At 38.3% G+C, this 18,090-nt stretch overlaps 1 protein-coding gene and 1 long non-coding RNA gene across 11 annotated transcripts; both read left to right on the top strand.

Moving 5' to 3' along the window:
- Positions 1 to 354: 354 nt before the first annotated feature.
- Positions 355 to 14,938, top strand: LOC146462772 (sepiapterin reductase-like). 10 transcript variants are annotated; one of them, XM_085085081.1, is made up of 5 exons: positions 4,875 to 5,452; positions 9,127 to 9,197; positions 10,698 to 10,726; positions 13,377 to 13,512; positions 14,163 to 14,299. In XM_085085081.1, exons 1-4 carry the CDS (start codon positions 5,266 to 5,268, stop codon positions 13,384 to 13,386), a joined length of 297 nt encoding a protein of 98 aa, XP_084941207.1. In that variant the 5' UTR covers positions 4,875 to 5,265; the 3' UTR covers positions 13,387 to 13,512; positions 14,163 to 14,299. The 10 variants fall into 10 exon arrangements, 8 of the variants coding, with proteins under 8 accessions (XP_084941206.1, XP_084941207.1, XP_084941208.1 ...); XM_085085080.1 differs by lacking the exon at positions 13,377 to 13,512 and having other exon boundaries at positions 4,874 to 5,452; positions 14,163 to 14,301; XM_085085082.1 differs by lacking the exon at positions 14,163 to 14,299 and having other exon boundaries at positions 13,380 to 13,514.
- Positions 14,939 to 15,476: 538 nt separating this feature from the next.
- Positions 15,477 to 16,012, top strand: LOC146462771 (uncharacterized). Its single transcript, XR_014857036.1, has 2 exons — positions 15,477 to 15,600; positions 15,725 to 16,012. It is a non-coding gene; the product is annotated as an uncharacterized LOC146462771 (long non-coding RNA).
- The last annotated feature ends 2,078 nt before the right edge of the window (positions 16,013 to 18,090 follow it).

Below are 18,090 nucleotides of genomic sequence, written 5' to 3'. Positions count from 1 at the left end.
TTTAATTTGGAGTCTATGCAAGCGTGAAAGTCTACTCGGAAGTACTTCCGCGTCTGTGAACGGAATCCTCAATCATGCAACTATTCAACTGTTAAAATAAAAGTTACTGATCCTTTTTTTTTTTTTTTTTTTTTTTTCATCGTGGCTTTGTTTTTGGTCTGATATGTTTTTAAAATGAACTGATTTGGTTTGTTTCTCACCAAATTGGTTGCAGTTGCCGCACTTATGGCTGTCATCTCTCTCAGTGCTTTGGCAAAAGAAAATCACCTGAAACTACGATTCATTAATTGAAACACTTCCTAATTAAATATATTTTTTTAGTCTGTTATTCCAGTGCATTAACAACAACAACAACAACAACAACAACGTTGAATTCAAAGCAGATCCTCAGTTCGATATGTGCCTCGTTTTGATACCGAGTTTGCTTTCAGCGTTTTACCATCATCTACTCATGCCAATTTTGAGGTGAATGAAAATGGAAGACTTAAGGTGAGCAGATTTTTCTATTTTTAAAATGAACTTCTTCAAAGTTGATAGAAGTAACGAGTCTCCTGTAGCTCAGTGGTAGAGCATCCGAACTAGTAATCGGAAGACTATAGGTCTTATTCCTTAGGAGAAGAGCTCAGATTTTCTCTTCGCGAGTACGCCTGTGTCACTTACGGCAAAAAAAATACCTCTATCATTTCACCAGGCTTAAAATATAAAATCACATTTCTTTCTTCAAAGATGTTGTTAATGTTAGCTCAATGAAGCTTTCATCCTTGTCTTGATCTGTAACGTATTGCGGAAAAATAATATCAATTGAAAACACTTTGTTAAATACACTTAATCTGACCAACCGATGGATGCCTTTGAGGTTCATCGAATTACATGATTAAAATCCAAAGAAAGGAGTTAAATTTATATAAGAGACCTTTCATACCATAAAGATCAACTTGCTTCTCTAACTGAGCGCGTGTGCGTGGAAAGAGCGACGATCTGACGATAGGGGGTCAGTTCGACAAGTATGATGTAAACACAGATTATCAATTTAATTAGAAATTGGTGTTATAATATTTTACCTGAAAAGAGAAGAGAGTTTCCAGAGATGTTTTTATAAAAGAAATCGTGTTACTACTCCCAACCAAAACCAAAAAAAGACTGCTGGGAGGCGATTCAAAACTTATACCGGCCAAGAACACTCGGGACTTCCCGCACGATTCCTATGGTGGTCTAAGCAGTCAGGAGGGAGTGATAAACTCGTGAGCGCGGCTGATTCGAGGTCCCTGGCCATCGTGACGTCACGGCAAAGCGAGCGTGCAAGTGCGAAGAGTTTTCGAAAATGGCGGCTGTGTCGCTATTCGTGTCACTACTTCAAGCTTATTTTTCTTGATTATATAAGCTTGAAAATGGCTTGTCATTTGGTTAAGGAGACTTAAAATCTTGTTCTGTTGCTGGAGAGGTGAGTGAATATTCATTGTTATTTCAGAATCCTGCGGAAAGGCTTTTCGAAGCGTTTCGGCTTGTCCCTCTGTATGAAAAATTGTGCCAGAAAGATGTGTTTGTTCGCCCGGAAAAATTTGTTTTTTTTCGACGTAGATAGTATCAGTAAACTTGACACTTGACTCCAGAGTAGGTTATAATTCTAGCAAAATACCCAGCGTGTTAATAATGTCGAAGAATAAACGATTGAAATGATCAGTGGAATTTGTCGCCGGAGTCAGTTTGCGGTTTGACTGTTTGATTTTCAGTTTTATGTACAACATAGCACTCGGAATAGTTTATATTGAATAAAGTGTAGCATACCTTGAGTTCTTTCATAGTTTTGTTATGGATTACTTGAAATATTGGGCTTTAGGTAAACAAATGGCTTCCCAAAAGATGTTGCCATTTAAAATTCCCGGGCCGGCTTTCGTGTGACGTCACGATGGCCGGACACCTCGAATTTTTTCAACGCCGATATCTGCATTAGCGCCCAGGCCTAAGTTTATCACTCCCTCCTGTTGCGGGTTGAGCTCGTGTACGTGTGGCCACCGCTGGCCGAAAACGTGCGCGGGCTCTGGGAAAACGTGGGATTCCGGTCTTTGTGCGCATGCTTAAGATTAAAACGGAAGTCAATCACGAGCTCTGGGCTAATCAGAAACCGGAAGCAGGGATCCTGCTTCCGGTTTAAAGGGGGATTCTGCTGACCGAGAGGAAGAGAGCCTCTGGTAAAGAACATCAAAGGCCAAGAAAACGAGTGAAAAAGGTGACAACCTCCATCCCTCCCGTTTGTCAGTGATTGTCATTCATGTGAGACGTCCTTAATAACAAAACAACCAAAACAAAGGCTGCGTAAAATCTGGGTTTGTCGGCGATTTGCTTCTCTCAACCGCGACAAATTCATTTTGCACATTGACAAGTCGTTTTAGAAAAGCAAACATTTTCCATAGGCAGGGGCAAAAAAACATATATAGGTTATGGCGATTGGAAACCATTTGTTGTACTTTTGCTCATTTGGAGTTAAATTAAGCTTGTTTTCGCCTGTAAAATGTAGTTTTTAACACTTTAAAATGGGGGTGAATATACGCAGTCTACGCAGTATGAGATAGCCAAGTTTTTTCATGACACTACGGTAAAGTTAATAGCGAAACGAAAATAGAGCCTGGTCGGAGGTTATATAAGCTTTAACCTAATTAACTAAAACAGGGTAAAGATTTTCAAACAACATTCGAGAAACTTCAGCAAGGCATCGTTCCTAACCTGATTGCCGTCGACGACAAATACCACCCATACCAACAAATGTTTACAAACGTAAGCTTAATTTTTTCCGCCGTAACATTAACAAACGATAGGTTTCACAAGATCAGCTTTTGCTTACCCAGATACCATGATGCCAGAATAAATACAATAAAATAACAGAAGTACATTTAATAACAAGCCACAAATTTGTAAACGTTCAACCAAAATAACCAGCAACTTGAAAATCTAAGCCGTATCAGAAAGAGCAGCAATTTTTTTTCAATTCACACACTCAGTGCAAGCTTAAGAAACTCACCCTGAAAAAAAAAATTACCTGCACTCGATGTACTTTATCAGTCCTATAAGCTGTAAACTTACAAAGCTCACAAATGAACTGTTGTGTAAAGAGTGACAACGATCGCTATTCCAAGCGTTAATATTTTTGTCTTTCTGTCCGTCCGCTTTCTGAACCACTTTTTGTGCCACACTTTCTTGAATACTCCGCTTTTAAAGCATTGGTAACAAAGGCCGTTGGTTTTCCTTGTTCAAGTTCAATTATGTTTCTGCTGGGCTGCTGATACAATATCTGTTCCTGTTCAACAAAGTAATCTTCAATAAATTCTGCTCCAGTCAGATCAACTCGCAGATTCCGCGGTGCCTAATGGATTACGAGTTTGCTTCTTTCAGTTCCTTTAACAGTACGAGAAAGGCTGTTAAACTCTTATCTGCTTTAGACAATGTTGAGAACGATTTTAAACGGCCAGCATTGACTATGAACCGCATTTCAGAGTCGATAATTATAGGAGTTTTTCCGAAAATTGTCAGGTCTATCGTTAACCTCGACCGACGCAAGTGTCATACTGTCATTCAGCTTTGTCAAACGCTGCAACATATCGCAAAGGTTTTCGCGCCTTTAATTTTCCGTTTAGTCATGTGATTTGACTTGCTATCTTTTTCGTGTTTTCTCACTGCAAAAAATAAGAAGCGTATGAAAATTTAGTTGCATTTTGATTCTATCGCGGTTTTTGCTTTGATATCTTTGACAGTCTATTTCTTTTCTTGTTTTGAAACCTCCGATTCAAAGACGCTTCCGGTAAAATGTAATATCCAATCAGATTTCGATTTGCTGGATTTTGACATTGATTAGCCCAGAGGTCTTGTGACCAGAGGTCTTGCTTCCTTGGTGCTGTCCAAAAGGAACGCAGCCTCTGGGAACGAGATTGACGTTTTCTGACGTTTTCTGGGATAAGAAATTCCATTATCCCAGCAATCTCGTACCCAGAGTCTGCCCCACTGACCAAAAAGCCTGAAGACTCTGGGTACGAGATTGTTATCCCAGAGAAATCCCAGAGGTCATCGAGGTCATCCCAGAGTCTCTCCCGGCGCCGCCCCGCTGACCAAAAAGCCTGAGGACTCTGGGTACGAGATTGAGATGGATTTTAAAGATCAGTTTGTCAGTATAAATGTCTGTAATTTTTCACCTGGCTGTATTCAGAAAACAAAAAAAATCAATGATATCAAGTTTCTGGAAAAGAAGAAAGCCGCCGCTAAAGCTTTGTAGAAGATGTTGGCCAATTTACGCATACAAGCAAGACTGCATTGATACAAGTTACATAGTAGAACGGAAAGACAATACAAGGAAAAAAAATATATGTTTTTTAAGAACCTGTCGTAGTTTAATGACCGTTTCCAGAAGGACAGAAGTGTCAGTCTTCGCGGGTACAAAACAAAGCAAAGATCATTCTCGATTCCAAAGCCCTCCCCTTTTGCGCATGACATAGGGCGCTTTCCATTCACCAAAATTTTTCGGTTTGAATTTTCGGAAATTTCGGTCTCGAATGGAACGGGCTTATACTCGGTCATCACGTGGTCAGTTTTTGTCTCAGGCCTCTTGACGCCGTCTATCGTACGTGTTCAAACAGTCCGACTGGAAACTTTTGAATGGAACACGAGAATTTTCGAAAACACCGAAATTTCCACTTTTCAGGAACACTGAAAAGGTTGTCCTAAATTTTCGAAAAATTTTTCCGGAAAAGATCCTGTTCCATTCGATTCCTACCCGAAATTTTCGTCAAATGGAAAGTGCCCATACAGACCGAGAGGCTCTGGGGTCGAGAATGAGCTAAGGTGCCAAGGCCTGTTTAAACCGTTTTAAATGGTTTAACCATTTCACCGACATTGGCAACATTCGTTCAACGACAGTTGAACGGATATTGGGCAAATGTTGAACGGAGTGTGCAAACGGCTTCGACGCCATTTAACATTTTCGAGGCGACCTGTTTAAACAACCCCGACATTTGGTTCAATAAAGTGTTGAACGCATGTTGAGGCAAATGTTTAAAAGGCCCTAACAGGCCTCGTCCAGTGGCCCCTCCGGTCTTTGTCACGCAACTCACGCCGCAGAGACTGGACAAAAACACGCGATTTCATGACCATTTTCATTGACCAACCAGATAGGAGAACGTGTCGAATAACGCGGATGCTAAGGCATATGAACGCCTGGTTGTTTTTCACTTGTCGCCATCTTGTTATCTGCAAGGAAGATACATGTAAGATTGTGCGAAGATGTTTTTTGTCCCTGGTTCTCGAGTTACTGGCGCAAGTCGTGGCTTTGGAAGATCCGTAGCTGTCGCTTTAGCGCGTCAGTGTGCTGATCATAAAACTGAGGGGCATTTTATTCTGGTGTCACGTTCTGAGGAAGGACTCCAAGAAACGAGAAATGAAATCATCGAGATTTGCTCAGCCGCTGAAGGTAAGCTTACATTGTAAATTGTATTACATCAGACTATTTCTGTACTGCCTTCTTGAATACACGAAGAGATTGATGCCCATGAAACCTTAGGGAGCAGGGAGCAGGGAGCAGGGAACAGTTTACAACATCAAATGCTGCGACTGCCAGCCCACTTATATTGGTGAGACCGGCAGAAATTTAAAGGTACGACTGACTGAACACAAACGAGCAACTAGAAATAGTGATATCAACAATCGCATTGCTAAGCACCATTTACAAACGAACCACAGAATCGACTGGGACTCTGCCAAGTGCATTACCTACAGTACAAAATTACTATTAACGACTCACTCTGGAAAGCTGGTTTACTAACTTAGAACAAATGCCACTCAACCATTGCCTACAACTACCTGCACCATACAAACGACTTATTGACAACAACAACGAAACAGACAAACAATAGACATTTTACTAACAATAGACCCACAGTCTTTTTGACTAACAAAAGAGGGATCGAAACGCACCAATCACTTTTTACAGTCTTTACAGCCAATAACATCACGGCTAACTGACAAACGACCAATAACATCTGGACTTCGTTGACCAATCAGGTTAACAACCAGAGCCGTATATACCACCTACTGACGTTCCACAATAGGCCTTATCACGGTTTTCGACGCCATTTTGACGAGTAGGCAAACAGGCTTGAAATTACAGTGTTTGTGTGGAAATCAGATGTCAAATTACTTTCATAAAACATCGTTTCTGAAAAATTCATGAATTGGAAACTTTTAGCACTAGGAAAAGGATTTTAGGAAAAAAAATTGGAGGGATGTAGCTGTGCCAGAAAGCGTCCAGTCGTGTTTTGAACTTTCCATACATTCATGCCGCAGACGCTATGTGAATAAAATTTATATTCAATTTGTTTACTATTAACAAAAGTGACTGATGCTCACAATAATTTATATAACCGAGACGTTCCCAGTATATCGTGGAAATCTTTATCGTTTCCGTAAAATTCCCTATTAGAGAATCTTGAGAATTTAAGATTTTAGTAAACAGATAAGAAAAGCATTTAAACGCTTGTGCGATCTGTTTAAACGGACGTTAAACGGCTATAAACGGATTTTTTGAAATTACAGTGTTTGTATGGAAATCAGATGTCAAATTACTTTCATAAAACATCGCTTCTGAAAAATTCATGAATTGGAAATTTTTAGCACAAGGAAAAGCATTTTAGAAAAAAAAAATTGGAGGGAGGTACTGTAGCTGTGCCAGAAAGCGTCCAGTCGTGTTTTGAACTTTCCATACATTCATGCCGCAGACGCCATGTGAATAAAATTTTTATTGTTTACTATTAACAAAAGTGACTGATGCTCACAATAATTTATATAACCGAGACGTTCCCAGTATATCGTGGAAATCTTTATCGTTTCCGTAAAATTCCCTATTAGAGAATCTTGAGAGTTTAAGATTTTAGTAAACAGATAAGAAAAGCGTTTAAACGCTTGTGCGATCTGTTTAAACGGACGTTAAACGGCTATAAACGGATTTCTCCGTTAAACGGTAAAGCGTTAGTGTCCGTTTTCGCTTTCCAGGTCACACTTTTGGATATGACTTAATTATCTATCATCTCATATCCAATACGCTTATGGAATATTTGTTAAATAGACGATAAAATTATGTCATAAAATGTTCAAAACTCAAGGGATGGCTTGTGTTTTCACTGCCAAGTTTTGAACACTTTATCTGAGAGTCATATTATGGTCTATAAGAGTCAGTATAGACCATAGAAAGCTGCAGTTGATTTGTTTTTTACAGTGACATGGGAAAAGTATGACCGGAAAAGGTTTTATTTTCCATTGAGAAAGCACGTACATGCATTACACGTACATTTGGAATTGCTTTCATTGTCTGTGTTCTTAGAGACAATAGCTACAGAATGAGCCAATCAGCAGACTGAAATTTTGACATTTATTGAAAATGATGCATGAATAAACGCAAAAACAGGAGACCAAAGCTTTTAAAACTACTGCAGAATATATTATTTTGTTGTGGTTCAATTTTATCCATGGTTCCATTTTTATTTTCCTTTGTTTTTGTATATGGTAATGTATGATAATGAGTATAAAACAAAGGAAAATAATAAATAAACCAAGAATAAAATTGAACCACCACATACAGTATTCACTGCCAGCAATAGTGTACATGTAGCTAGGAAGGTCAGAAAAGGACATTTTCAGGACCTGGTCTACAAAATTGGAGACTCAAAGGTTTCGCTTAAATTTTGTGAGACTCTGGATTTTTCAAGGGGCCATTTAGCACTGACTGTAATTAAAAACTCAGTTGAATGGGCCAATTGTTGGCCAATTGTTTCTTTTATTAATTTTCATTTAGTAATCTCTCTGAATTAGCCTTAGCTACATTGTACATTGTACTTACGGATAACTTAATCGTATGACAAGCAATAAAGTGTCATTTTTTCCAACAATGAACCCTGTCCAAGTATTCTCCCTTGGGACCTGTCCTATCTGTTTACAAGTACAGTACCTAAGAGTGTCATCTTGGACAATTCAAAGAGAAAAATTAAACTATGCCTGCCTCCCTTCCCCCCTCAATTTTGATTATTGAAAAAGGCGCATTTAGTTGTGTATGTAAATTCATCATAGATTTTGGGGGGGGAGTTTGATTTGATTTTATTTCTTTTGAAATGTCAGATTCAATATCAGACAGTTCAAATAAACTTGATTAACATTGTTCACCACTTTTATTTTCTTTTGGAGTGCACAAAAGTCAGTCTGTGACTAGCAACTCATTTTTTTAATGATCTGGAAGATGAGTTGGAGGTTTTTTTGTGGACATTACAATGTTAGTACTAAGTTAAAAATCCATCTGGGTATTTTCACTGCATGGCTGACACTAGTATGGATAGTGACTTGATCTCTCTGTAGATGAAGACTATAATATTACATGTATGATGTCACATGATCTACTTACAGTCAATTGTACAATACAACCAACCAATATTTTTTGAAATTTGAATTGAGTTTTGAAATTTACATGTCTGATTTGAACATCACCAGCAAGATTTCAGAGTTCCCATAAAAAAATTCCCTAGTTTATTGATGGTGTAAAGCTTAATGAATTCTTCTTTACATTACAACATCAGGTATTTCAACAATAACAATAAATTTGTTTTATCCCTTAGCTAGTATTTTTTATTTTTTTTATACAGTTAAAATGCATCTTTTTTTGAAAGATTTCAAGAGAAATCTTTAAGATTCCACTCAAATGCCGGACATCACAAAAAGAAATTTGAATGTTCATTTCATTCTTAATAATAATACTGGTCATGCATGATGTAGACTGACTGTCAGCCAATCAGACTCAGACAGAATTTAGTGGTGAATGGTAAGGAGAGTTATGAGTACATTTGGCTTCATAATGGCGAGGGTGAGAATGAGAAATATGGTACAATTGGTGCTAGAGAACTGTAGCTGTCTTGAGTTATATACAGCGTATCTCCCAATTCAAAGTTTCATTCATGAGTGTTAGGTTTGTTTATGATGGTGTGGCGTTAATTAATGACAAGTAATTCTCAAATGATTGTAATGAGGACTTTGTTCCTCCACCTAAAGCGAGGAAATTACATGTAAGATGTGACTTCATTTAAGCTACATTTTTGTTTCTGTCAGTTCATGTTATTGTTGCCAGTCTTGGTGAGATGAAGACATTGGAAGAAACTGTAAATTATGCCTTCAATAAGGTTAGTGGATTAAAAATACATTTATACTCTTCATTCTTTCAAATCTTACATGTACTTGTAAATATAATATTTATTATTCCAAATAATAATTATAAGCTAAAGCTCAGGGCATTGTATACGTGTAAAATTTGCGTAGTTACTAAAACAAGGAAATAAGACCTAAAAATGGATCTAAAATGACCTAAAATGATCTAAAATGACCTAAAATGACCTAAAATGATCTAAAATAACCTAAAATGAATCTATTAAAATGATATAAAATGACCTAAAATGATCTAAAATAAATCCGAAATATTCTAAAATGATCTAAATGAAGTGAAAACAAGATAAAATTACAGAATTACAGAACTGAGTGTTTACAAAAAAGGCTGATACCAGGAAGGACAGGAAGCTGCTGTGAACTGCCGGAAAGACAGAAGAAGACTCGAAAAGTGCCGATGGGTGCACGTAAGCCGATTCGATGACAAAGTTGCGTAAACAAACCGCACTAGAGCGAATCTCTTTTTTTGGTCGGTCCGAAAGACCCAAAAATATCGACACTGACCAATTTTTTGGGGGTTTGTTTTCCTGCCGGTCGCACACAACAAGGCTAAATTCTTGTGTAAACACTGATAAAACGCTTTTGTAAACAATGTAATTAAAGGCATATATACATCTGTGCATCAATTTCCTTAAATAAACAGGCAGTTAACAAGTCAAGGGTAGCGCATGAATAAAAGATAACTCTGTGTCAGTTCCATGTAAAATAGCTGAATCAATCAAACCCGCGTTGCTGGGCGAACCATAGAACTTCGCTTCGTACCAATCAAACCCGCATTGCTGGGGGAAAACTAGGCACTTCATACCAATCAAAACCACGTTGCTGAGCGAAACTTGGAACTTCGCACCAATCAAACCCACGTTGCTGGGGAAAAACTAGACACTTTGCATCAATCAAAGCCGCGGTTATGATACAGTTAAATTATCGGGAATTTCCCTGAAATAGTCTCCGATAGAGACGAAACGCCGCGTCGGAAATAAACAAAAAGTATACAACTGACAAGAAGTCTTCCGCTGTGCTGCGCACTGTTATAAAATTAAAAAATTAAAATCATTTTAGATCATTTAAGATCATTCTAGGTCATTTTTAATTAGATTAATTTTAGGTCATTTTAGATCATTTTAGGTCATTTTAGATCATTTTAGATCATTTTGTGTCATTCCTTGTTTTAGTAACTACGGTAAAATTTGTCCAAATTTTGATTCTAACAGTTATAAATACATGTATTATTTACTTCTTTAATGGTAAACCAATAATTACATGTATCTTTAAATTAATTTCTGTCAGAGGTACAGCCTAGAAATACAATCAACTCCCTTTATTGTGGACACCATCTGGGAGCATGAGTTTAAGTGTCCTTAACAGCGAGAGTCCGTATTGTGGGAAATATTAAATATTATTTCAGTCAAATGTCTGCAATTTATTTTTCCCGGGGATTTAGCTGCTGTCTGTATCGTCAGGGTGCCTGCAATAGTGAGGTGCCTACAAGGTGAGAGTTGACTGTATGTTACATGTTCAGCGACAAATTTTACAATGAGTTTACTGCACCCTATGTGGTGATTGTACATGTTTCAGGGAAACAATAGAATTTTGACAGATGAAATCACATTCAGATCCTACATTGTAGCACCATATTACAGTCCAAGTTTAAGTTTACTCATAAATTCAAAAATTTAGTGAAAAAGAGAGACTGGCCTGCAGGTAGTGAGAGCTAATCTAGGCGGGCCACACTTACGTCAACTGTTTAAGGATAAAATTACTGTTATAATTACAGTTATTACAATCAAAGACAGAACAAATAGAATTAAGTGGAGGTAGAGAAATCACAAGTAAGACACACACAAAAAAAAAAGAAAAAAAATTACCGAGTTGCAATTAATTGGTGAGACCTGTTTTGTGTACTATAATAGGCGTTTCAGTCCGTACGTGCAGAGTTCATTTCAGGATGAATATTTTAGGTCTGAATTTAGGGACCGTTCATTTTTTATGAGCATGGGGGGGCTGGTGGTTTTTTTTTTTTTTTTTTTTTTGGGGGGGGGGGGGCACAAGATAAAAAAATGGCACTAAAGGGGGGGGGGGGGCTACCAAAAAAAATTGAGTGAAAGGGGGGGGGGTCACCAGCAATAATTGGCTAGTAGGGGAAATTGAAAGTGGCTCAACACAGAAACAGATGAAGAAATTGAATATTATTTCAATTTTATTTAATACAATTTTCCTAGCCACTTTTAATTTGTTTTACATACTGAGGTCAAAATCTGCATTAATTTTATATTAACAACAACTGAGGAAATGAAGCATATCTGTTGGAAAAGCAATAATGAATATAAACTGAAGTAGACACCTATGTTTGTACAAGTTCAAATGAATATAAAAACGTAACAGTCTCACTATTGAATAATCCGTGGGGGAGTAGTTTTCTACAAAGTGGTTGTACTCAGAACTATATCGATAGATTGTTTAATGTTCTGTTTAATAGTACTCACTTAAATAAAGACTGGTGATTAGTAAATTGTTTGAACCCAGGAGTATCAGTAGACTCAGTAGTATGCCTAGTGTGAACATCCAGATTAGTTTTTAATAATAGAACTGTTGTCGGTGACTTAAGTTGGCGGTAAATCTGAGCCGTAGGCCATCTTCAGAAAAGCTTGTAACTGTCATTTTTAATAGCAGTACTTCAATATCCAGGCGCGTAGGAGGGGGGGTTCGAGGGGTTCGAACGAACCTCCTTTGAAGATCAATAATGGTGGAAGAAAAAGCACAATGAGGAGGTTGAACAACTACATGAGGTGTACCATGCTAGAGAGTAGAATGTCCGCCCTGGTTCTAATGCATATCAAATATGATATGCCTGTCAATCTTAACGAGAATTTGTTTGAAGGCCTACACCCGAGAATGATGCAGTTTACCAGCTTGGTGTATGACTATCAGCAGATCGAATAGCTATCAGAACTTGACAGGGCGCGGAATGTACATTGAACTTTCTCGTTTAAGTTGAAACAATTATGCCGTAGAAATGATGTATATAGCTTAAAAAGCTGCTGTAAAACAAATTTGTGATTTGCCTGAAATGGGTCTCAAAATGCAGGAAATGAGGTTTCTGGGAACCTAGATTTTCAAAAATTTACGGGGGAGCATGCCCCCGGACCCCCCTAGTAAGAGTGCCTCCAGCGCTCAACAAGATTTGGGGCTCAACTAACACCCCTATCTAACCCTTACCTGCGCGCCTGATGTGTGTCTGCTGTTTTTGTCTGTTTAATAGGACTCGTAATCGTTGATTGGTATGCTTCGATCCATATTTTGTTACTCAGATCTGTACGTGTATTAATTGTTTCTACTCGAAGCGAAGTAATTTCACGTTAACCATTTGCTTGATTAATTTTTATAGTTCCTTTGAGAATCTAAATGGAAATTAAGGGTTTGCCGTTGCCGTAAACATGTTGCTATCTATAAAACGTTTTTTTAAACAAGAGAAATCTTTACCTAAGCAGAGAACGGTAACTTTGTTATAGTAATGTAAAGAAATCACAGTAACAATTACGTTCATCTTTGACATAAACAGTGCACATAAGCGTTTTGTTAAAGTTAGGAGTATGATTTGTTTCTGGTTGGGCGGGAGGTTGGGGGGGGGGTCATCAGAAAAAAATAGTTTCTCCTTGGGGGGGGGCCATGTGGAAAAAAATTGCATGCTAGGGGGGGGGGGGGGTCATGAATACAGTTTCGTAGTGGCAATTAACCAAATCCCACCAGCCCCCCCATGCTCATAAAAAATGAACGGTCCCTTAGGGGTTCTTTTGAAGGCACTAATTACAGATGAGTGTACAAGTTTGTATGTCTGGAATATTAAAGTTCAATTATTGGAAGGCTTCAGTTATAACCACTAGAACCCATAACTTTATATAGTGCAATTGTTAGCTCACTTTTTGTTGTTTTAGCTCAGATTTGCTGGTCAGGGTTTTTTTATGTGGCCTTCAATGGGTGGTAACTTGTTAGGCTTTTTTTGGTCCAGTTAGTCAGCCACTTAATTCTTTCAGGAAACATTGCCCCCAGATTTTTTTTTGCCTTAATTTACGCACTTCATTTTGAGTAAAAATTCATGATTAAGGCAAACTGTGTTCAATTCCATTTTTATTCCCACACAGCAGAAGATGAAAGATTGGAGCAACATCAGCTGAGGGAATTTATTAGGGCACATACCAAAAACCTGACCAATCTGAGCAAAAAGAACAAAAAGCAAGCTAAACATAATTATCTGTAATGTTTGGTTTTATCAACAGAGTAGGTATTATTTTTTTGTAAAGAAATTTGAGTGCTCATGTTTAGAGCATTAGCTCTTTGTCAGCATCCAATCTTGAAACATCACCACTCAAATTGAGCTTAATGGTGGCCAAATTACCAAGTTTAGTTATCTGAACTCTGTTCAGATACACCAAACATTTGTTTCCACTCCCCACCAACGCAGTAGTACCACAGTTTCTTTACAAACCACCCCTTCCCCCTCCCACTTCCCTAATATATCTAATATGCACTATAGGTTGGTTATATGCCTCAAGTTAGTAGATTTGTTACACAAGATTATCCTGTGAAATGCCATGGAATATCACCTGATACTAAGCTGACAAGGCTGCAGTCACTGAGTTTGCTGAAATCAAAAGACTGAGCAGGATAACTGTTTAATTATTCAACACATTGAAACCAAAGACCTCTCAGTTTTATTGCAGAAGAGCTTGGGATTGTCTTGATTTTGCCATTTTTCTCCACCCTACAAGAAATTGCCTATGTCACAGGATATTACACTGTATCCGTTGACTGTGGGTCCATGACGAATACTTTATTCTTTGCACCATGACCATATTTTGGGCAGTCGTTACAATGATTATGTTGAATAATAAATTTTAATGTTCAGGCAGTCTCTTTGCGTTTACTAGGTTGAACCATCTAAACTCACTCATGCCATTCTTGTGAATAACGCTGGATCACTTGGTGATGTATCAAAATGTATTAAGGATCTGTCAGGCAGTGCTGAGGCCCTTCAAGATTATTTCAACCTCAATATTTCTTCTCCTATGTTTTTAATGTAAGATTTTATGTTTAGTAAATACAGTACATCTATGTTGTAACACTTTCTGGCATATTTCCCCATGAAACTTGGTTTTTGATTTGTGGGAAAATTGTCATTCAATTTTTCTACACGAGACAGTTACATGTATGTGATTGTCCTGTGGATGGCTAGTCTCGGGGGAGACCGCATTTTACAATGTATCAAATTACTTATACTGTACAGCTGTGTATGTAACAAAATTCACAATTGAAGGAGTGCCTGGAAAAGAGCCCCAAGTGACTGATAAACTGCTAGATTCTCCTTCCTTGTTGCCTTGTGTTTTCCTTGTAAAGAGGGGGAGAATTTTCAAAATGTGAGATCAAGAGTCACTTAGGGCCTAATTTTTGCACATGTGCCACTTTAATTGTGATTAATCAATGGGTTTCCATTGTGTTATTTTGCACATAATACAATCCCAAGTGTGCCTTGTGAATTTCCCATTGGAATAAAATTATTTTATAGAAACAGGAGACAATAATTATAATTACTGTTTTCGAATAGAAATTATCTGGTGGACTTGTTTTGGCAGGAAAGGGCTTAGCAGAGACATGGGGTTTACAGAATGTATACAGAGTAATTTCATTTGGACTTTTTTTTTTTATCGTGTTCTGAGTGGTTGGTTTTTGAGTCCAGTTGAAGTCTTTCAACAAGACTTTTTTGAGTCTAATTTACACCTACCCATCCCAAGTATACCTTAGCACTCCCACCATAGGGCAATATAATAATTATTGTACTACAGTCGGACCTCTATTAAGCGGCCACCCTGGGGACTTTGAAAACTGGCCGCTTAATAGAGCTTGGCCGTTTAATAGAGGTACAATATAAATTGGGTAGAAATGGCAGTCAACCTAATTTTATTGCCTCTAAATAGCAACACGCTTGTTGAAAAGTTTACATATGTGAAGATGAATGTGAAAATCATTGAAACAGAACTTTAAGTGCCCTGTATTTGCGCATTTCAAGTCCGTGCAAAGTGCTTGCTCTAATACAGAGAGCATGTAGTCGACAACTACAGTAGTTTTTGGTGTTGAGTATGTACAGAAAAATATGCAAATCTATGTAACAAAACATTGAGTTTCTTAGGCTTTTTAGCATCAACAGTCTCCAAAAAATTCTAGCTCAAAATATTTCACGGACGATTTGGATCCCGTCTTTTCGGCTGTCATCCAACTTGTCGCACTATCTTTCCTGGGAGGGAGTTCAGTTCATTCGCCAAAGTGAAGGAGTTGTTCAATGTTTGTAGCAATCCTCCTTTGTTTCAATTTGTGCTCCTTACTTACTTCAACCTCTTTCCAGGGTCTCTCATCTTCCCGCCCCCCTGGAGCGAGAGAGAAGAGAGAGTTCTCTCTCGCTCCAGGGGGCGGGAAGATGAGAGACCCTGGGAGCGAGGTTGTACTTACTTATGCTACTGCACATCTCGGTATTGTCCGGGAAACTCGGGTTTCTTGTACTAACACAAACAGGAAGTAACCAAGCATTATTCAAAGATTTGGGCGAAATGCTGTACATTTTTATGTATATTAAAGCATTTCTGTAATAATTTTTGTAATTATCTCACAAACATGCGTGGCTATCCCCGCTTTTCTTGGAGAAAGGGGTATCGGTGCCTATTAACACAAACTGGGGGTAGTCACGTTTTTATCAAAGATAACTTACTAAGGTTCAATTTGGGAAAAACTGTCGTACATTGTTACCGTATTTATTCGATTAACCGCCCTGGGTGCTTATTTAATTTTGGACCCACGAGGTTAACGGTTATTCGAGGGTTGGCGTTTATTATTTTCTCAAAATTTTCAGCAAGCAAGGACATTTTAGGAAGCACCATAAACCCTTTCAAAGCAATCGAGTTCAGATCGGAATTTGAATTGAACTGTTTTTGCCACTGCCCGACGGAATATTAAAGATGTTCCTTCTGAAATAAGCAATTTGTTTACATCTTGGCAAGATCTTTGGTGGCTAACATTTCCCCAAATACTTCATATTGGCACTTATTTCTGAGGGCAACACATCACAGTCTGGTAAATATGGCTGTGCGTTGACGCCTTTCCTTGGTCTGTCTTTGATTTGAGTGTAGAGACCGTGCCTGTCTAAATCCCCCGGGCTTTGTTCTAGGAAATAAGGAAATCAAAATTCCATCGGGAAACTTGAAATGTCGTGCACATCTCATTTTACATCTGTCAATATAATCAGTAAGAGAGGATGATGATTTACAGTTTGTTGGTATGATTAAGCAGGGCTAAATATAGAGACGTTGCCTCGTCTGGGTGTTGCGGAAAATGTAAGTTGTTATCCTCCATAATGAGTTCTGCCAATATTCAATGGCACTCCCACGCTGCTGTAATTCTTGCTTCACTACATCGATGACTCTTTCAATACTTGACTGGATATTATTATTTCTCATACGCAGAGCAAGCTGTTTAATTTGAGACTGATCCGTTTGAGGTCCATCCATTCTCCACTCCAGAGCTATTCCCTTTTGCGCATGACTGACGGCGGCGCATGACGTAGTCAAAGCCGAGCGGCTCTGGGGTTGAGAATGAGGTCTTTCAAACTCAGTCGAATGCCATGATATACCAGCAGAACTGAAAGCACGTTTCGGAGTAGTTCAAAGCGCCTCCATCCCCATTGGCTCTACTTAAATTAAGAATATAATCTGGAAGAGCTCCATTGGCTCTAAGTCTAAAAAGAACGACAAGAAAAGAAACAGTGAAGTAATTCCGGATCAGCAGCTGCCATATTGTTCCGGTACAGTATGCGCATGCGCACCATGTAGAGTATACCCAATATCGCTAGCCAAAATCTATGGCGAGTTATAACTGGCGATTGCGAGTTAGTAGTCACGATCGTGAGTTACATGTGGCGACTGCGAGTTATAGACGCGATCCCAAGTTATAAACATCGATCGCCAGTAATAAGTCGTGATCGCGAGTTTTAAGATGCTATCGCAACTTATAAATCGCCATAGCGAGTTATATTGATGTGGCGATCGCAAGTTATAAGTCGAGTTAAGTAAAAATCGAGACTTAGACATTAAGCAGGATCGAGATAAAATCAAAGTCAAAGAGAGAACAGCTGCATATCTCCATCAAGTCGCCATGGGAACAGGACTGATTCTGAGTGATCAGGGTGCTGCCATTATTCACGAGATAAACGGATGCCTACTTCTATAGGAAAATATTATGTAACGATAATATGGGCCACCGTAGATTCCTCACACTCTTCCTGTTTTAAAAATTGTCAAATTTGATGCTGTTTTGGTCAAGTGAATCAATGTGTACTACTGTTAGGGACTGCAAAAAAAAAAAATTAAAATAAATAAATATATAAATAACAGAAAAACATACTAACCATATTATTCGTAATCTTTAGAAAAAATCTTGTCTTTGTTTTCTATGAAGTCGTTCCTGACTGCTTCCCATGCTGTTTGGCTGTCTATTCTAATAGGAATCGTTTTCGTCTTGTCCAAAACAAAAAACCGGGTCTGGTGAGACAAACCCGCACTCCGCACTCTCCAGTGCGCTCATTGAAACAGCATTCCCTTGACACATCTTGTTCCGATTCACTATCATAGGGAGCCAAGAAGGTCGCAAATGTACAGTTTTTTACTACCTCCCTGCAAATACTAGTTAAGAGCCACTAAAATGGGCTTTGACGACATCGATTTTTTATTTCTATCGTACTAAATTTTCAAGTCGCGTTTCCTACCCACCTTGCTCACCTCTTTTGAGAGTTTTGACAGCTTGCACGACACTCAG

Source organism: Pavona decussata, unplaced genomic scaffold (assembly GCF_977016875.1).
Source record: "Pavona decussata unplaced genomic scaffold, jaPavDecu1.1 SCAFFOLD_184, whole genome shotgun sequence".
Taxonomy (NCBI): Eukaryota; Metazoa; Cnidaria; class Anthozoa; order Scleractinia; family Agariciidae; genus Pavona; species Pavona decussata.
The sequence above is the reverse complement of the archived record's forward strand: the minus strand, read 5'-3'. Positions and strand labels throughout refer to the sequence as shown.